Source organism: Salvia hispanica, chromosome 4, assembly GCF_023119035.1.
Source record: "Salvia hispanica cultivar TCC Black 2014 chromosome 4, UniMelb_Shisp_WGS_1.0, whole genome shotgun sequence".
Classification (NCBI taxonomy): Eukaryota; Viridiplantae; Streptophyta; class Magnoliopsida; order Lamiales; family Lamiaceae; genus Salvia; species Salvia hispanica.
In genome coordinates this window covers 21582312-21604049 of record NC_062968.1, presented here as the reverse complement: position 1 = coordinate 21604049, position 21738 = coordinate 21582312, and the positions used below count along the sequence as shown (strand labels likewise).

Genomic DNA, 21738 nt, shown 5'->3' with positions numbered 1-21738 from the left:
TAAACACATTAGCAATCTTACTATTCCACTCTTTCTATTATTAATTTTTAATATTTCTACCAACTAATGAAACATAAAAAATCAACTCCTCTATCATTAAACAAGTGAATAATTTACACGTTTTCATTTTTCACAATGATACTTATAGACATTTTTAAGCCCTAATTGTCACACCAACCTAAGTCCGTCATATTCTTAGCTCTAGATGCTATTTTACCAACTTAAGCACCTTATTTATCGATTCGACTAGCTTTAGCTCACAGCGCGAACCAATACCGATCCAAGCTCTACATTGCGCTATTATAGCATACAAAATCGAGGCGAACACAGATGACACGAATTGGAGTGGAGTGTGTGAGGCAAAGACTGGGTCGAAAAACACGTCAACAACAATAACGCTTTTAGTATTTTCAGACGTGTGAAAGGTAGGCCACCTCGACTAAAGTCGCTATCCACATTCATGTATATGACGCGGTCCATACGCTGTTTTAAAAGATATTGTATCCAACTGCACAGATCTTCACTGTCGACAATATTTATGACGTATCGCTGACATCACTCCCAAAGCCATGATTACGGACTCGTCTTTTTTCCTTCATCATTTCAATAATTTAACTCTGATGTTTGTCCCATTATGCTACGCTTTATAATTTCATATGGGAAATTGGCATAAAATCATTATTATGATTGGTCATTCTGATTCGTCCTAAAACGTTAAAAATCATTTTAATTTTATTATAATAAAAATTACTATAAAATATGATCATTTACTATGATAAAAGTGATAAGTATTATTGATGATGTTTCAGAGTTAAACCATACCGTTTTCGTTATAATAGACGGTGTCATTTAACACAATTGAAGGTGACGTTCATATAAGTTCATAAATTTTTTAATTAAGGTAAATATTTAGAGTAAATTCATATTTTCATTATTTTTCTAGTTAATTTATAAAGCTATACTCATTTCGTCTCTAAATAATTATTCACTTTGTTCTATCACGGATTTTAAAAAATGTACAAGAAAGTGAGTTAAAAAAGTTAATAGAACGTGAATCCCATTTTTATATATTCCATCCGTTCCAAAGAAATAGGTCATTTGAGTTTGACCCGTGTTTTAATGTGTAATTGGTAAAATAAGAGCATCCGCAGCGGTAGGGAAAACCACGTCCGTCCGTGCCGCTGAGCAGCACACGTGGCGCTCTCTGATTCGCCAACGGCTATGCCGTTGGCATATTTAATTTAAACTTTTTTTAAAAAAAATCAAAATTAATTTAAAAAATGTTTTTAAATAAAAAAAATATTTTCCCACTTCCCAAAAAATTATATCCGTTTTCTACCCACTTTTAATATTTTTAAATTTTTTTCCCAAAATTGACATTTTCATCTATAAATACCCCCACTTCAACACAAAAAAATCACAGTGGGGATAAAGGACTAGTCTTCCATGTGTGTAATTTTTAATTTGTAGGATTTTAATTATGTATTTATTTTCTAAGATTTTAATTATGTAATTTTTATTTTTTAGGATTTTAATTATGTAATTTTTATTTTTTAATGTATTTTTATAATGTAGAAATGTTTTTAGTAATTGAAGTATTTAAATTGAATAATAGAATGGTGGGATCCTTGAGCTTGTCCTTGCGGAAAAGCCCGGATGTGGGTGTTTGCTCTTAGCTAAGGACAAGGAGTAAAAGTGGGTCCGGGCCCACTTCCGTGCTCTTAGCTAAGAGCACGGATGAGGATACTATAAGAGAGAAAGAGAAAAAGTAGTTGAAATTGTGTAGTGGATGGTGGGTCCCATAAATGATAAAGTTAAAGAGAAGGAGAAAAAGATTACCATAAATGGATAGGGACTATTTTTATTGGACGGATGAAAAAAGAAATATAGCTTATTTTTGTGGGACGAATGGAGTATTAGTTTTATAATAAAATATGAGTTAAATTAATGAAATGTGGAACCTATTTATCATTTATATAAAGTGAAAGTGAACAATTAACGTGGGACGAAAAAAAATTGGAAAAAGATTAAGGGGAACATAGTGAGTACAAATTAGAATTTGATAGTTACTATTCTTTAGTTTTTCTGACAACTTAGCATATTTTAAAAGAAAAAAATTTACTATTAGGGAAGCATTATTATACTAAAGGATATAAAAAAAACATGCATACATCACTATGGAATTCAAAATGATATTTTATTGCCGAGAAAGTAAAGTTGGCAAAGAAAATGATTTTTATGAAAATGAATCCTTGTAATATGATTCCTAACAACTTAACTTTCTTGTGTTTGGAAAATGTCAAGATTTTAAATTTTATATTTGATTAAATAATAATAATAATAATTTTGATATTATATTAAGATCCCTTTAACAAATTATTAATTAAAAATTATAATAATATATTATTTTATTTATTATTATAATGATAATTTAAATAATTTAATTAAGATAATTCTTATTTTATTAGTTTATATTATTATAATTATATATAAACATATTCTTATAATTTTAAATATTTATTGATATTATAATTGAATAAAATTTATAATTTCAAAATTTCATTAAGCTTTGTTAATTAATTTGTTTATAAAATGGTAATATCATTTTATTATTAATATTATTACGATGCATAATTTAAATAATTATATTAGTAATTATTAATAATTATAAATATTATAATAATAATTATTATAATTATATTTATTTATTATAATTAAATTAAGTAGAGAAATAGTCATAATTAAATTTATTTTTAAATCTCTATTATAATAATAATAATAATAATAATAATAATAATAATAATAATAATAATAATAATAATAATAATAATAATAGTTGTATAAGATTCAATTTATTAAATAACTAAATATGTAAGAATCCAAAAACTGGGAAAAATAATACCTAAGAAAAGCTAGGATTTAGAATCCTGGAAAGTTGTACTAACTTTCCTTGTTCCGGGATTCTGATTACTTTCCTAGTTTGATTAAAAACTGAAACAAACACAAGAATTTAAAATTTAAGGAATCAGATTACTTTCTCAGACAAAATCCGTGCAACCAAACGTGGCCTTAATTTCATTAGCAGAAAGAGTCAAATGTAACATCATTTTAGTTAGAGGAGTAATTATAATTATTGGGTACATGCATTGCATAGATATTCAATATCAAATTGTTTTAAAAGTATAGAATGAATTTGATGAGTAAATAAATCTCTCAGATTGCGATTTGTAACATTATTATTATTACTCTTTCAAATCGACTAGATAGTGGAAATAGTCAATTAGGAACTCTGATTATATTATAAGATGAACCGGTCAAAATAAATTTAGTGAAACCTAACATAATTAAACAACCACCGAAATTTTTTAATGTCGGACGTAATAATAACTTTTTGATATAAAATAATACTGTCACAGACATATATTCAGTACTCTTTCACTAAATTCAAAAGATATTAGTTTAATTCCGAAATGCGACATCATCGCATCTTTTGCTAATTAGTTTGCATAAAATAAAATTTATTGATATGTATGGATCCCCTGCAGTGGGGGATTCCACAACATACAATGCTGTGTTCAAAACGCAAATATTAAAACACAAAACGCATGCCATTTTGTTATTTGATTAGTGAATTATTAGAGTTTTCATTATTTCTTACATGTTGTGCATGAAACTTAATCGTAAAGTATGTCACAAAAGCTTTATTTTTATATTTCTAAACATTTTTTAAAATAGTTTTAGCCCTCAATTGAAACACTACTACAAAATCCAATCATAAAAATGAGCTCTCTCTATAAATTAAAAAAACTTATAAATTTTAATTTACAGTAATCCCTAAAATAAAACAATTATCTAAATGAAATAAAAAATTTGTGAAGTAAACTTATAAATGGTATAGTTAGTGGAGTACATAAAAATGAAGCGACTCAAAAAATAAATCAACTAATCAACAATTGGTATGTGTTTGGTTCTTTAAAATATGCGTTTTGAATTAATCAATTACTAACTAGGAGTAATAAAATGAACTGCGTTTAGTGCTTTAAAATTTGCGTTTTGACCACAGCATTGTATGCTGTGAAATCCTCCACTGCAGAGGATCCATTTCCATGTAGTTAGGGGATAGTTATTGTTTGCCACATTAGTTAATACTGTAGTAACTAAATTCTTAACAATCGGTATTAATTTATAATTAATTAACATCGGTAGGGAGGAGAGTATGTAATAAGTTCAAATTTAAATGCTGTGAAAATGCCAAAATGTTCAAGATCGATCATTGAGTTCGTCTTGCGGTACAACTTTTCTTTATATAATTAACATTTTTTTCTACACCAAACTGACCAATAATACTGCGACATTTATTTCACATGGAATATATCAATATAAAGACGAAGAAGAAAGAAATATTGCAGATGGGAACTTGAAAATATATTATTGACAAAACATGAAAATATTAGAATAAAATTACGTGAAGCACACCAAGTGGGCCCGCGTCAAAAAACTTATTCACTTGTATTGTAATAGTTCAATGTTTGCGTATGTGGTGACATAGTATAAAGTAATGGTGATATCAATATTGAATACTAATTTTACATCTTCCTATATATGAACCATAGGAATTCAGGATATGTACAAAAATGTTTACAATCTTAAGTTCTCCACTAAAATTAGATGGATACACACTATGATATCACGTAATGATCATTACAATCCCCTATCAGACTTAACTTAAGTGCATTATCTTCTTTTTACCAAGTCAGAAAATGTTATTATACCTGTATCCCATGGTACTGGCATTAAATTGTTCCCAATATTCAAATAATTGTGTCACAATTAATGAGCGTCAAATGCTCATAATTAAAAATTATCAAAATTTTCAAACTTCCAGCCCATCCCACAACTTAAAAATTAGCTGAAACGACTATAAGAGCATCCACGATGAATGTTTTAGTGGTTGCCACATCAGCATGTCATATCTTTCTACAATGGTGGAGCACCATTGCACTAGTGGATGTCTTATCTCTTATCCATTTTTCTTTTCAATTTTAATATTATTATTTTTTAATTTTATTTTTAATTACTAAAATATCAAAATATATTAAACACCACAAATGCACAAAAAAAACTACATTACTTAATTAGAAAAAAAACTACATTACTAAATAATAAAAATAAAAATAAAAAATTACATCATACTTAGCTAATAAAAATAAAAATTACATTAAACTAAAATACCAAAAATTACATCATATTAACGGTGGTTTAATTAGGGTTTAAAGAATTAAAATTAAAAAAATTTTAAAAAAATGAAAAAATGCCCGCTCGGGCTCGGGCTCGGGCTCGGGCTGCAATGAATGCCTAATCACACGCCTGATGATTCGGGCGAGAGATCGGTCGCGACCGATCTTTCGGTCGTTGTCAGGCGCGACCAACGTCTGCAATGGATGCCCGACGATGCCCGAGCCCGATCTCGGGCGATCGGGCGTGAGATCGGGCATCCATTGTGGATGCTCTAAAGTCTAAAGTTTAGTTTGTTTTCAATTATTCCATAGTGAAAAAAATTCAGCTGCCTGCGTGTAATATATTATTCATATTTCAACTTTTTAAAACCAAATTTTATGATTTTTTTGTTACAATTTGCCATATAAAGAACCTATCAGATGATGACTAGTGAGGTGCAGGATTAATTAGTTATAAAACAAAATGTATAGAGTATAAAATAAAAAAAGAGAAAAGAGACAATATTAAAAGTGTTTTGAAAAAGTCCAGAGGAAAAAGTTTTCTTCATCAGCTTATTATATAAAAAAATGAATATATATATAGACCAATAGGAAGAGAGCAACTCATTTGTATTTTATGACTGCATCATCTTCACATTCCCTTCCTCTCCCCTTCCCAGAAACCCTCACACTCCCACAGCTCTCATCACTTTCCCTCTTCCCTCTCTCTCTCTCTCAAACCCTAGAGAGAGAGAATGGGAAACTGCTGCCCTCAACCTGTTTCCAGCAACACCACCAGACCCTCAAGCCCTGGTAAATCCACACACACTCACACACAAAATTAATTGTATGATTGTTTCTATTTATCAATTTAAACGGTTGTGTTTTCAGACCACGACGATCCTCCGCCGGCGGCGATTCCGCCCAGCGGCTCGATCCAAACTCCGAATCTGAAAATGTTCCCCTTCGCCGAGCTGAGAAGCGCCACGAGGAATTTTCGGCCGGACACGGTGCTCGGAGAAGGAGGCTTCGGGAGGGTTTTCAAAGGATATATCGACGCCGAAACCCTAGCGCCGTCGCGCGTCGGGGTAGGAATGCCCGTCGCCGTCAAGAAATCCAATCCCGACAGCGAACAAGGCCTCAAGGAATGGCAGGTATGTACCGTACATACCTTCCTCCAATTATTATTATTATTAGTATTATTATTCGTCGTAACCGTGGGGAACGGGGACCACGTAGTAGTAGTAGTAGTAATTTCATTCGATGAATGTTGCTATATTACTAGTTTTAGCATAATTAATGAATCGATAAGTCAACACCTAATTTCCTTCGTGTTTCATTAAATAAGGGCTCTCTTAGCTGGACAGTTTGATCAGATTGACCAATTAATACATTTTAAAATGCTTATTTCAACCCATTCCAGATATTTTTCGATTTGATTTTTCTTCAATTTACATATTTTATTAAGTATTGTTTATTGGTGCAGGCTGAGGTCAAATTCTTGGGAAAATTCAGCCATCCTAATCTTGTGAAATTGTTGGGTTATTGTTGGGAGGAAAGGCAGTTTCTCCTTGTTTATGAATACATGCAGAGGGGAAGCTTAGAAAGTCACCTATTCAGAAGTAGTAATCCACTATTTAATTTTCATTTTTAAGCACTTATATATAGTAGATAATATTGATTTATTTATGATTTTGGAGATTGATTAATTAATTAATTAATTAATTAATTTCAGATGGAGGTGAGCAAATTCCATGGGACATTAGGATTAAAATAGCTACAGGAGCAGCAAGAGGACTAGCAGTCTTGCACACTACTGAAAAAACAGTCATTTATAGAGATTTCAAGGCCTCCAACATTTTACTCGATGGGGTAATTAACACAACATTTTCTATATACAGAATATATTCTTGTTTTAAATAATTCAAAGTTTATTTTACGAGTGAATTGCTAGAAAAACATAATTCCGCAACTTAAATAATTGCTGGAAAATCATGAACTTGCAATTATAACACAAAATTATATCCAAGTCATCTACATGCGTGTGTCAAATTGACTATGTGATAAGTATGTGTTAAGGGTATTGTCGAATTGAAAGATTCTGAATATATTTATTTTGATTGAGATATAAATACCAAATATCAGTTGTCTCATCATATCCGATTTCACAAATCAAATCCCTTGTAAAAATTGCGAAAAATGTTAAACTTCATGATTTTGTAGTAGAATTTGACCAAGATTCATGATTTTCGAATAATTTATCCCAATTCTTTGTATATTTCTAATTAGCCTATAATTATTATTTTCAGGAATTCAATGCAAAGCTTTCCGACTTTGGACTTGCTAAATTAGGACCAGTCGATGGCAATTCACATGTAACAACCAAGGTTGTGGGCACTTATGGCTATGCTGCACCTGAGTATATAGCTACAGGTAGCCTCAATTTTATTAAATTAAATTTTTTGGCTTTACAAAAAATAATATTTTGCTCTAATTAATTTTTATATTATGATTTTCTTGCAGGCCATGTGTATGTGAAGAGTGATGTCTATGGTTTCGGGGTGGTGTTGTTGGAAATAATAACGGGCCTACGGGTCCTAGATCCGAACCGGCCACCTGGGCAGATTAATTTGATTGAATGGGCCCGGCCCTCACTATCCGACAAAAAGAAGCTCAACAAATTAATGGATCCACGTCTTGAAGACGAGTACCCACCAAAGGCCGCATTTGCAACCGCGGAGCTCATACTAAAATGTATCGAGGCGGACCCAAAATGCCGGCCCGACATGGAGGAGGTTTTGCGAAATTTGGAAGAGATCGGCCGCATTAAAGGGAGGCCCAAGAAACAAAGAGGCCATCAACACCGGCTTCCGTCACCACACCACCACCCAAGTGGCGGAGGCAGAGGTGGCGCGGCCCGACAAAATGGAAAGGCGACCCGGAGTTACTAGCGATTTTTTTTATGTCGGGCTGGGCGTGTAACACGGGCCTACATTTTTGTTGGCATTGGGCCCGAATTGGAGGCCTAGTATTAGATGTTGTGCTATTTGTAATTGTAGTGATTTATCATTATAATTATCAATATCTTATACTAGCTATTTTTATTATTGAATGGTTTGATGGCCTATCCAACATATTGGTGAATTTAGATCAAAAGAATATACTTAGTTAATCTCATTATGTTGCTTACCAATGTGTTTGAGTGGTTAAGTGTTTTGCGTCTTGTAAATAACCATGTATTATTGTCTATTGATTAAGTGGATAGTCATAATCCTTTTTCAAACGAAATAATGCCTCTTTATAAACAGAAATCTTTCATTTTGTGATTAAGTTTTTTTACAAAAATGTAGCAATTTATTGTGTTGTGATAATAGTAAATCACACAAAATCAATAATTAATTATTAGTAATTTTTAATTAAAGCAAGCGTGCCCTAAAAAATCGTTTTAGTAAAAAGTGGCATTCTTCATGATGGTTATTTCAAAATTTCGGCCTTGTATGTATAGAGTGAGGAAAAGTGTGGATATTTATAAATGAGCATTACCAAATTAAACATTACGAAATCATACATAAATAGATAGGAAACGTAACACACATATATAAATCGCATTACAAATGTGTCCAAAACACATAGTAGATATTACAACACATGCATATATTACAAGATAGTAACAAGCGCATTGTAGATAGGGGGAGTGTTTAACACCACTTATTCCATCAAATCAAAACATGCTTCTTTACTTGCTTCCTTCTTCTTCTTCTTCACATGGTTGGCCTCACATTGAGACGAGATGCCAGTTTCTGACCAAGAGACTTGTCCACCTGAGTCCACCACGTGATCCAAATCGCCCGTATCTCGTGAGTGATCCTCGGATCCGATAACGCATCCACCCATCGCTTCACGTACCTATCCTGCCTGCAACACCCAAAAATTAATTTTAAAAATTGTTCAGTCCTCTAATTTTCTAAATGTTAGACATGCTAAAGCATACCTGTCCGGGGCCCACGACCGGTATCTCACTCCAGGCTCCTTAAAGTTATTCTCCTTCTCAATGCACACCTATCAATAAAACAGTCGAGCATTAGATTTGTTAGACATTCGTAATTTAATTTAAAGGGCTACGGCCCTACTTAGCACCAAAAAAATAAACAGTCAAACATTTTCTCGATTCAGCCCAGCCCACTTCATATATGTAAGGGTCGATATGGGCCTCGATTGGGCTGGCCCAATCCACTTAACGAGTATAGTTTTGAGTGCATACCCTTTCGCGTCTCCCGGATATCACGGCAGAGGGCATAGGGTGCTTCTCGGCGTGGCGGCAAGGGTCATACTTTGAGGGGAAATAATTCACCTATACATAAAAAAAGTAAATAAAATAATAATACATATATAAAATAAATTGAATATTGGATTAGGATTAGACCTCCTCATCCCTGTGCATGAAGTTCATAGCGCCATCATGGTGATTGTTGTGATGGGGGCATTTTGGGGCATTCACAGGCAGCATCAAGTGATTAGGGCCAAGCCTGTGCCTCTGCGTATCACCGTAGGCGAAAGTCCGGCACTGAAGCATCTTATCATTGGAGAAGAAAATCCCGGGCACAATGGAGGAAGGGTTGAAGGCGAGCTGCTCGTTCTCGGCGAAGAAGTTGTCGATGTTCTTGTTCAGAACCATCCTCCCGACCGGCTGCAGCGGTATGATATCCTCGGGCCACGTCAGCGTCACGTCGAGGGGGTCAAAGTCAAACTTGTCCTCGTCCGCCGGGTCCATGATCTGGATGAAGAGCTTCCACTCCGGGAAGTTGCCCGCCGTGATGGAGTCGTACAGGTCCTTGGTGGCGTGGCTGTGGTTCTCGCCCCCGATCCGCTTCGCCTCCTCGTCCGAGAGGCACTTGATGCCGCAGGTCGGCTTCCAGTGGAACTTCACGTAGCTCACCTGGATACACCAAAGTTGACTCTCACAAAAAATCCTAGTAATAAATAATTAAAGTGGATATATAATAAAAGTATACGAGACCTTTCCGGCCTTGTTGATGAGGGTGAAGGTGTGGACGCCGAAGCCCTCCATGTGGCGGTAGTCCTGGGGGATGCCGTAGTCGTCGAAGAAGAAGGTGAAGGTGTTGAGGCTCTCGGGGATGTGGGAGAAGAAGTCGAGGTAGCGCCACGTCTCCTGGATGTGGGACTTGGGGTTGGGCTTCATGGCGTGGATGAGGTCGGGGAACTTCATCCCGTCGCGGATGAAGAAGACGGGGATGTTGTTCCCCACCATGTCGAAGTTGCCCTCGCGGGTGTAGAACTTGATGGCGAACCCGCGCGGGTCGCGGAGGGTCTCGGGGCTGCCGCGCTCGTGGATCACCGTGGAGAAGCGGATGATCAGAGGGGTCTGGACGCCCGGGGCGCGGAGGAAGTCCGCGCACGTCAGGTGGGACACGTCGTGGGTCACCTCGAAGAACCCCTTGGCGCTCGCGCCCCGGGCGTGGACCACACGCTCCGGGATCCTTTCCCGGGCGAAGTTGGCCACTTTTTCTACCAAATGGTAGTCTTCTAGAAGGATTGGCCCTGTCCATGTGTACAAGGATACAAACAATTGCAATTAAATACAAATAAACACACAACACAAGATTTACAACAATACGATGGACCAGGTCTCCACCACCTCCAAATAATACTATGTTACTCGTATTTTTCTTTTATTTAAATCAGGGTCAGAACTTTTGTTTCGATTTAGATATACTATAAGATCGGTTAGAAATCGAGTATATGCTCTGATACCATAGTAAAATTCAAGAGATTTTATTTTAAAACAAATTATTGATAAAAAAAAATTGTATAAGTGATTTAACTAATAATTTCAGTTCTCTCTTTACTGAGATCGATGTTGAGTTTCATTAATTAAGGACAGACGACGATCCATCAGATCGTTGTCTCCACGACCTCAAACTCGCCAAATATACTTTTGGATCAATTATTCTACTAATTTAGTCCAAGGATCTACTAAAATTTCTTCTTCTCTTCTTTTTTTTTTTTTTTGTTTTTTTTAAATTTCAAACTAGATATACTGAGGATCAATAAAACTTTCAACTCATAATTGGTCACTTGTTCTATTGCGATGATAAAATAGCATTAAGGAATCTGTATATAGTAATTTCAATTGTCTCATTTGTCCACATTCATCGAGATATTACTTAGGCTATGTTCAGTTCTCTTTCTGCCCCGATTTAAAGACATGTGCAGTATATAATTTTGCCGACAATAAATACAATGAGAATATATACCTCTGCTGCCGACAGTGAGAGCATTGTTGTCATTCCAAACTGGATTCCCAGTGTTGGTAGTGGTGAAAGAAGTATTGAACGCACTTGAGGGACGGAACTGCACCACACCATCATCATCAAACACCAATAATTCTAAACAAAAATTGAACTAATTCTAAAAACAAATATTTAATACACACCTTATAAGGATCCATGGATAGAGATAAGATGTTTTGATGGAGTGAGAAAGAGAGGGTGTGATCGGACTAGCTTCTCATCATAGCACTATATAAAGGAATTCCACCGGCAATGATAATTGAGTGTCCCCACCAATTTTGTCACCAAAAATCTTATCCCTCACTGAATTATTTCAAGATATACTTAGATATTTTTCTTATCAAGAGGTACGAATATGATCTGAGTCATTAAAATATCGTAATTTACGAGTTGTGTTGTCATGAATTAAGGTGCAATTAATCTTGTTGGTCCATTTTTGTACTTACCCAACAAATTTCCACACTAGACTACTATTCCTACAAGAATATTCTTGTACCGTGTTGGTAATAGATAAAACAAACAGATGAAACTTTGAGTTAGACAGTAAATTTACTTTTTAATTTCTTTTGGCTTGAAAGATGTATATAAGCACGGTGTTAGACCATGTTGGATTATCACTTGTGCATGTATTATTGGTTGTGAAACAAACACACTAAACTACTTGATCTTATTTCAATTAATGTTGCATTTCAATAATGTCAACATCTAAAGTTACATTTCAATAGGACAAAATATCTAATATATGACTTATTATTAACATCATATGTTATCGAGACTCATTTATTTTATCTCTCTCACATTTTATTTATAAGATATTTGTTTGTAAATTTTCAAACTTAGCTAAAATTTGATCTTGCATATCATGTTTAAAATTTGTCTCTAAATTATTAAACTATTGATTTGCTATTATTTGGCAATCAATCAAGAATCTAGCGGCGGCCTGACTTGATGACTTACTCATGTGTAATTATTGAATGTCAATTAAAACGAGACTGTTGTATTATACTGAATTAATAATTTTATTTGTTATACTCTCTTCCATCTCGTGTCTTGTTTCTCATTTTTCTCTTTCATTTCTTTCTTTGTTAATATAAATCATAACTCAACAAATGAAATTATGTATTATAATATAATACGATATCGTTTCATTGCCTACAATGTGATATCATCTTGGTTGACGTCTGATGGTGCCACGTGTGCAAGTTATCCAGTTTTTGCCAGAGTAGATGCAATACAAGAACAATTATTTGTAATGGGGTAATAGTACATGCTAGTGTATGTGTGGCGTGTGTGAGCCTCAAGTCCTCAATCACCAAAACAAATGTAGTAGTATTACAATTTCTCAAATGTCATTAGGTTACTATTTGATACCCCATTAACTCAGTGCAACCACAGACACCACTTAATGTGACTAAACTTATCTAGGCAGTTGGCATGTGGGTCGTGGTTGGCGGCCTCTTTTTCTCAATAGATGTAGATTGGGATTGAGAAATTACATTATTGGTACTATATTTTTATTTTTTTTATTGGATCATCACGTGGGGTGTTCCACTAGATGATTGAAATTTGGTAACAAACAAATTACATAAGTTAAAGTTTCCCATCACGTTGCTGAATTTTCCACACATTTGTCTCGGATTGCGATCATACTATTTATATAGTACTCCTAATACATTTAAGTAAGATGCACGTGTGATATACGTAAAATAAACTTAATTATAAAAATAGATTTGTGTTAAAATGACAACACCTCTTAAAATGACACTGTGATACCACGTATCCAGCAATATTATAAACGCTACACAGTAATAATATAAAGACTAGACATCAATTTATAGCGTATTGGATATTGCTGGCCGAGAAAAAATTGCTGTAAATTATTGTTTAGTGTATTGGATATTGCTGGCTAAGAAACTTTACCATTGAGCATTTTTTATGATTGTCAAATGACAGCTGATTATTCGTCCACGTGTACAAATGTGGCTAGGAATGATAGTATGGTGTTACTTTAAAGAATTTTAGTCAAAGTGTATTCTCTTTATTCCACTACAAGTGAGACGTTTCTTTTTTGTCATTATTTTGTGAAAATGATAGTAATAAATAGTTTAAGTGGAATAAAAATAGATTTAGAAAGAGAATAATATAGAAAAACCATAAAATTGTTATATTATAACAAATTAACTATTTTATTCTTTTGTTGATATTTTATCTATTATTATTGTTAAAATCCGTAAATTTTATCTCATCCATCCCTTTTAAGATCTAATGGTACATGATTGGTCTTAGATTAGATAGTTTATGCATTTTAACATGACTGGGGATATATCTATATGTTGGCCCATTCTTTATTTTATTTTGTTTCCAAAAGTAAAGATAGATTAAGAGATAGATACACCGAAGGAGTATCAAATAGAAAATTTTCAATTCCTAATATAATTGAAACAAAAAAAAAATAGATCTCGTCATGTACTCATGTCTCAGTCGAGACCATCGTTCTCCTCTAATTTAGTCCATATATGTTAGCACTACTTTTTTATTTTATTCATTTGAGTTAATTTTAATACCTTAAAAATTAATAATACCATTACTTTTATAAATCACATAAAACTGAAATTATATTCATTATTTATATATTTATTTGAAGTTATAGAGAACAAAGAAAGTTGAGTTTTATTTTTATATAAATTTATACAAATATCAACTAGTTATAAGAAATTAGAATCAAATTAAATAGAAAAATGAATAAACTAATGTATTTGAGTTAAACGAGAACATTGTACATAAGTTCATTAACGGTATTGAATCATTGATCATATGAAATATATCAATGATATCTTACATATTGATAACATGTAAATATGATCGATGAAGATTAATGAGAACTTGTAAATATAACATGATATTATACGCACCAGCTCCATCCACAAAAAGTAATTTTATATTTTATTACTCTATCCATTTCTTTAAAATCAGTCTTATTTCTATTAATTGAAACTTTTGCACCACATTTTCTCTTTATTTCTATTTTTTTATACAGAAAATGCTCAAATTATTGATGATGGTGAACAAAGGTTCAACAGAGCAACAAACCATGACCTTATACCATTTTCTCTTTTATCTCTTATATTTTATCATTTTAATCTATTAATTGTGTATTAAAACCTGTGTCATCCAGTAATTTGTCGTTAGAACGTTCAACTCTCAAAAACTTGTACGTATCAATTGTGTATATGTACCAATTGATAATAAGCAAGAATGTTCAACTCTCAAAACTTGTGGCAGTGCGTTTGTGGACCCTATTGTTGTCATTAAGTGATCAAAGCCCTTTACCAAAGAAAGCAACAAGACGAGATATTAGATAAGTACCTATCTCTACATTTGTTTATTTTATTTAATTTAGTCTGATGGCAAACACACGCCAAAACAAACACTGCTTATATATAAACCATTAATTACTGGAGTAGTAATTTAAATGAAAAATCATAGTCTAGCTAGTGTTAATATATTACTCCATCAATTAGTGAGTTTTCGGATCTTTTGAAATCACATTTTTTTGACTAACGTTGATGATTTCTGTTTCAAATTAATTTATTTGCCAAAAGTAGGTGTATCCGAACTTGTTTAATTTATTTATGTGTGAACAGTCACTGTCAGAATTCCCTCAATATGTTTCATGCTATCAATTGAATGTGCTAGCTATATATTTGTAGAGTAAAATGCACTCCCTACGTGCTAAGATATTAGACTCATTTCTTTTGGCACAAGAATTTAGGAGTATTGTTTAATGGTGTAAGTGGAGTTGGTAATAAAGTAGATTACTACTATAAATAGAAATGGTTCAAGTATGTTGGGACATCCCAAAGTGGTATACGAGTTTAATATCTTGGGATGGAGGGAGTAGTAGAACTGTATAAAAACATTTGAAGATAGTGAAATGAAATAAAGGTAAAAAATGAATAACATGATAATTATAATTCATTTGAGAATTGAGAGGGAGAGAACAAAAATTAGGATAATTTTGTTAAAAAAAATTAGAAGACATGGAATGACTAGTATTATGGCTGGAGAATGAAATGTTAGTGATTTCAAATGTAATGACGATTATTCAAAATCTTGTGGGAATTGAGATTTAAAATAGAATGATAAATATGTCTACGTACAAGACAAATACTATATAAAATGCATTATGAATAACTATCCCATTCTCACTTCCATCCTTGAAAAAATATTGGTAGGCATTATGTTTTTAAATTTTTTATGAAAAAAGTATTCGATCATTGATAGATATTTTAAATAAATTTAACGTTTTTATTAAATAAAAAAAAAAACAGGGCAGGAACTTAAGCCCCATCACGTAACGTGTGTTTTGTAGTATCTCAGTTTTTTTCCATTTGAGCTAGACCTTATTGGCAAATCAACTTGGCTTTATTTTATAATATTTGAAAAATGAATTATTACTAAAAAACAAAACAAAAAATCAATAATACACAACACCCAATATGTTCCTCTAACACAAACTAGAGGTAATAAAAAAAAGTCAATATCACGTGCCATTGAAATTGATGGTTTCTGATTTTATAATCAAACAATTAGGAAGACGATTTTTAAACGATGATGGTGCTTTGTAACTATTCAACCACGAAAATTTTGCATTCTAGGACTTACTGTAATGTGTGAAATTGAAAGTCTTTGGGCAAGGGCTAAAATTTAAATAGGGAAAAGAGTTGGATTTGGTTGCAAAGAAGTCACTAGAGTTGAATCATTATAGTATAAAGATTAGGTTTTTATTAATTTATAGTTTGGTGAATTGTATCAACATATATTATGATTGGATTTTTATTTCTAGTTTGATGAATAGTATCAACATCGACTGGAATATTTTTAATAGAATAACACATTATATTGTTACAAGTTAAATAGTAGTATGTTTTATGAATAATAATCAATTAAAAATGTTTTCCCAAATATATCTTAGTAGTTAGTTCCGTACCGATATCGTTCCCTTGAGGAAAGTGATGTACACTAAGAAAAATCTTAGCCATGCCAATTTTTATAATTTTTATTGGTCATTTAATAGAAATGGGAGTGTGCATTATTGTTACGTCGTAATTTTTATAGATAATAATTGATCAATTAATTAATAATATCTTTTAGTATTGATGGTGTTTCAATGGAATTATTGCATGTGGACTCGGTGCGAATGGATCCATGTTATGTTACAGTGAATCGTCATATTCGTTCTAGATCTAAGTTGATTACATTTAATTGTGATTCGCAATTTTGAGAGCAGAGGTACACGTGGCAAGATCACAATCAATTTGGATAGAATCCTAAACACTTGATAAGGATAAGAAATCATGACTTTATACCCTACTCATTATTTTAATTGTAATCTTCGACCATAATCAACTTAGGTAAAGAATATTTATTTATCTTTCTTGTTTTTTAATCAAAACATGTTTGAATTAATCACTATGCATGCTAAGCAGAAGTAAGAAATTTCAGTGAGAATATTTTTAAAATAAAAATTGAAAATCATACTTTATTAGTTTCTTAATATAATTAATATTTGTTGGCATTACAAGACATATCATATTTATTGATATTCAGTTAAAAACAGAGAGTGAGACAGAAAATTATATTCACGAGCCAATGTAGTATTAAATCAGAAACTGAAACCTTGTTTATTTTTATAGACGGATGAATTATGTTTTATGGTGCCAATCAATATTAACGTATTTGCAAACTGATATAATAGTAAAAAAAAGTTCTGAAATGAACCCTTCTCATTCAGGGACGGATCCAGAAATTCTATATAGGTGGGGTAAAATTCCATACAAAGACATTTTAAGAATTTTAGAAGGGGCATTTATAATAGTATTTTAAAAAAAAAAAATTAAAATAATGATCAAAATAGCACTACATGAATTTTTTTGAGGTGGGGCATTTGCCCCTTGTAGTATCCATATACATCCGTCCCTGTTCTCAATCATCTAATGGTTCAACTCTAGCTACATTTCTTAAAGAAAATCAATAAGAAATTAATAAAAAAATTGAAAAATAAAAATAATACTACAACTCTCATTTTACAAAAATAGTTACATTTTTCATTTTAATCATCTTAGTTCGTTTTTCAGCCTTTTTTTTTCTCTTTCATATTTTAATAATTATGTTTAAAATCGATATTGTTCACAAATTTAACTACAAAATATTTTTATGAACAAGGTAGTGTATTTACAATTTAGGGAAAATGTTTAGTTGCACAATAGCTATATATCCTTTGGGCTTGTTGTCGGTGTTATGACTCATGTATTAATCTTTTTTTTAATTGGTTACTATTATTGGCAAGACAATGAGTTCAATCGTTAAGGTGAGATGTTTTATCATAATCACTTTTATAAGTTATTACTAAAAAAAGCATTGCATCCTCATATTGTGTATCCATTTTTCATATTCTATAACTACTTACAAATTCTTTGTTTAATTAATTCAAAATTCGATTATATACTTAAATTTAAACTTCTGTAAAAAAAAAAAGTTTTCCACAAATAATATACGGAATCCAAGTTATTCTAATGATCTCGATTTGATGAATCAAACTAGAAAGGAATTTCTTTTCCCTTTTCAGAATCCATGGAGAGGAAGAGAAAAAAGGCAAAAACAGACGTGGAAACGTTTAATGATTCGAAAGCAAGAAACAGAAGCTACATTCTAATAAATGCTTATTTCCTAAAGAGCATCTATGATCGAGGAATTGCAAAATATGGCTACAAAAGAGGCAACTGCTGAACTTAGTTTTACAACCTAACAAGAAAAGGAGGAGAACCTAAAATATATAGATGAGACAGAGATTTGTTTTCAGCTTTTGTCTCATGAAATACAAATCTCTTCTTAACCAGCACAAAAGGTTACCACAAGCCTTACCGGTTAACGTTTGTTTCCTTGCAATAGCTGGCCCGTCAAAGTGTCCCCAGGCGTAGGCTTGATAAAAATATTCAATGCCTTCATCCTCTGCATCTCGTTGCCTGCAACAAATAGAATGTGTAGAGAGAGCCAATAAGTATCTGTAGACAACCCAAGAACTGCTCACGAATCTTCAAAACGTAATAAACTAGAAAGCTAACAATGTGGGCAACACCAATAATGCACCCCAATTTATATGAGGGGGACTAAAAAGCAGATATACTTATGAGAGAGATTTGTCCATTACAAATCATTCGAGGTGCTTCTATGCTAGGGGTGGGCTGTTCAGCTCGAGCACCAGTTCATAGAAATTCATTATCAGATGTCAGCCAATGTAGAGTATTTAGCATATCTTTGACACGAGTACCAAAGTATATCGCCATCGGACATCATAAAAATGACAAAGTGATTACTTAGAGTAGCCCATAACAAGTGTATCAAGGTTATGCACTTATTTAAATGCCACTGCACAACATATTCTTGGACAAATACACCATATAGCTCATGTTTCCATGTAAGCAACTAAAAATCACTCAAATAATTGTCTACCTTCCTCAATTGTCAACTGGATCGCTCGTTTCTCCAACTCCACAGCATGCTTACTCAACTCTGAAGGGGGCAGATGCATGAGTGCTGGGGGAAGTCACGCCAAACAAACAGTGTTTGTCAGATAATATAGCGCATAGATTAAACATCCACCAAACACACGGAAGACAAAGACTCACTCTGAGTGTAGTCTCTTTGTTTAGCTTCGTCACATTGTTTCAGAAACTTCTGCAGATGGATGAAGCGCTCAGTTTCAATTCTTAGGAGATCATTTGTGGTCTTGAGATCAACGGTATGAGGAAGCTCTTGAGAAACCTTAGCAACTGGAGTGCTATTGCGATGCTTCCCCAGAGAATTAGGCACTGATGGGCCACTACTTGAAAAGGCCATGATTGCTTTCAGGTTATTTGGTGTAACTACTGGACCTTGATGGAGATTACCATTCTTCACTGGCTTCTGAGAAACATCTTGCAGCAACTGAGCTGCTGCGTTCTTCGCTTCTGAATAACTTGCAATCTTTTTCTCGACACTGTTATGAAGTCTTCCAACTCCAAGTTCCAGCTCAAATCTCCTACGTGCGTTCATGACATTTTCATTTGTACCACTGTAGGCTGAGTATGGGAGACCCTGGGAACTTGAGGGGCGCTCAGGTGTAAGCCTTTTATTTCCACAAACCTTAACTCTGTCACCACACGATTTCCCACCTCCAGGAAGTAAGTCTTGCTGCTTATGAATTGATCCCACATTTTCATTCTGCAAATCTCTGAGGGCCGTCTTTTTCACAGAACCAGGGAGCTGCTTATCGTGAGCAGGAGTGGGAATCCCACTACCAGCCTTTACATTTGCATTACGTTCGCTGTTGATCATCACAGAAGTCAATACAAGAAAACCTGCTTCAAAGTAGTGCCCACAAAATACCCCGACCAAAGCAACGATCTGCACCAAAATGAAGTTAGACAACATCAGCAAAAGTAAGATATTGTGCGTAAACGTAGCTTCTAGTTCATAAATTCGTATATTTCAATCCCCAAGTCCTCACATATAGTGATTCTACAAAACTCGCAAATGCTATTCATTTAGTGACTACAAAAACCAGAAACACTAGACGTACCACCATTACCAGTACCAGATTACAGGAACGAAACACAAAATAGAGAATTAGTACATCTATTTCGACCCAACAACTTAAAGAAATTCTCCCAACATCCCACCCCAAAAAAGCACTCACTCAACAATAATTAGATAACCTTCAAATATCCACTCTGTATTATAGAGATCGGAAATGCACGAAAAAAATCCAAATTGATAATCTAATGATTCCATTCCCCTTCAAAACCTAAAAAACTTACAACTTGACTCTGACTGGCCAATTAACTAATATGTGCTCAGATAAGAAAGCCACTTAAACCTTTCTAAATTCTACAATTTATTTCAAAAATTTGCCCCCAAAAAGATGGAATTAAAAACTTCAATACAAAATCAAAACATCCAAAATAGAATAGGCAAATGCAATGCGAAAAACATCCTAGTAATTCAAAAGCTAAACCTCATCCAACTATGTTAAACCACAATTGTCGCCGGAGAAATGAATATCCCCCCAAAACCCTACATGAATTGCAAAATTGAAAATGAGAAATATAATAATTTGAATTCTGGAGTTTTGCGGCTGAGCTTGAAAGTAACGAGATGAAGGAAAAAGGCGGCGGTAGTGATAGTAGGGAAGCGGAGGGAGACTCACCGGAGGAGTGGGTTTGCAGATCGGAAATTGCGGATGTGGGTAGGGGAGTGGGGGAGACGGCGCGAGAGGAGAGGAGGTTTTCAAAAAAGAGGGCGCTCACCTCATTTATATCACGTGTTAAATAATTTCTTATTTTTTCCATTGTTGATAAGTTCTTTTTAAATTTTTTAAAAATAAATAAAAGGATTAGATATGAAAGCTTAACTAATTATGAAGAATTTTTTGGGTGCTAATAAATGTTAGATTCAAGAGGCACAATCTATCTATACAATATATAAAAGGAGAGTTTTGGGGGTGTTTAGGAAAATAAGAGGAATTTTAAGAATATTTAGGAAAATGACCATTTAAAATAGATACTAAATAAATTAAAAATATATGAAACATCTGATTACGTGTTAGTTGGTTATTTAATTTCTATTTCAGATTTCAAGTAGTGCTCTATATGAATATTAGGTTGGTGGCAGCTCTTATTCATTTGTCTTTTCTGGACGTGGTATGAGTGGTAGCAGCTACACGGGAAGTAGGCGATGCGGGAATACTATTAGGGTATGCAACAAGTTTTTTTCTTTCCGACTAAATGCATGCATATCGGTTGTATATTCCATGCTATTTTATTGTATTTTTGTTGATGATTTTGATCGATTTGGCTATCTTCTAATATATATTTATACATTATTTTTATTGACATGTGTTCGTGATTGATCTATTGTAGTATAGATCTAAAAGTGATTTAAATGATATGTGATTTGTGTGCAATTTTTAGTCTATAAACTTATTTGGTTATATGAGTTTAGAACTTGAAATAATAATATTGTTTCTCATTCGGTATATGTGTTTTTTTTCTTTGTTTGATTTTATATTTTTTAATAATTATTTTTATTTTATATATTTATAATTTCAGATTTCATACGATACTATTTTTATGAATTTATAAAATCATTTTATAGTATAAAATAAGTTTAAA

The 21738-nt window shown here is 33.0% G+C and overlaps 3 protein-coding genes across 4 annotated transcripts; 1 reads left to right on the top strand and 2 right to left on the bottom strand.

The window, feature by feature from the left end:
- The first annotated feature begins 5850 nt into the window (after positions 1–5850).
- On the top strand, positions 5851–8328 carry LOC125218435 (probable serine/threonine-protein kinase PIX13). 2 transcript variants are annotated; one of them, XM_048120103.1, is made up of 6 exons: positions 5851–6029; positions 6108–6370; positions 6703–6838; positions 6952–7088; positions 7526–7649; positions 7740–8328. In XM_048120103.1, exons 1-6 carry the CDS (start codon positions 5972–5974, stop codon positions 8165–8167), a joined length of 1146 nt encoding a protein of 381 aa, XP_047976060.1. In that variant the 5' UTR covers positions 5851–5971; the 3' UTR covers positions 8168–8328. The 2 variants fall into 2 exon arrangements, with proteins under 2 accessions (XP_047976060.1, XP_047976059.1); XM_048120102.1 differs by having other exon boundaries at positions 6703–6841.
- A 463-nt stretch (positions 8329–8791) lies between these two features.
- LOC125217835 (catalase-like) lies at positions 8792–11819 on the bottom strand. The gene is made up of 7 exons (XM_048119385.1): positions 11671–11819; positions 11492–11588; positions 10234–10775; positions 9640–10152; positions 9478–9567; positions 9208–9275; positions 8792–9131 (listed from the first exon to the last, which is right to left on the bottom strand). Exons 1-7 carry the CDS (start codon positions 11683–11685, stop codon positions 8978–8980), a joined length of 1479 nt encoding a protein of 492 aa, XP_047975342.1. The 5' UTR covers positions 11686–11819; the 3' UTR covers positions 8792–8977.
- Positions 11820–18190: 6371 nt separating this feature from the next.
- Positions 18191–20869, bottom strand: LOC125219166. Its single transcript, XM_048121063.1, has 4 exons — positions 20775–20869; positions 19216–19972; positions 19040–19123; positions 18191–18552 (listed from the first exon to the last, which is right to left on the bottom strand). The coding sequence occupies exons 2-4, from the start codon at positions 19901–19903 to the stop codon at positions 18455–18457; spliced, it is 870 nt and encodes a 289-aa protein (XP_047977020.1). The 5' UTR covers positions 19904–19972; positions 20775–20869; the 3' UTR covers positions 18191–18454.
- Positions 20870–21738: the final 869 nt, after the last annotated feature.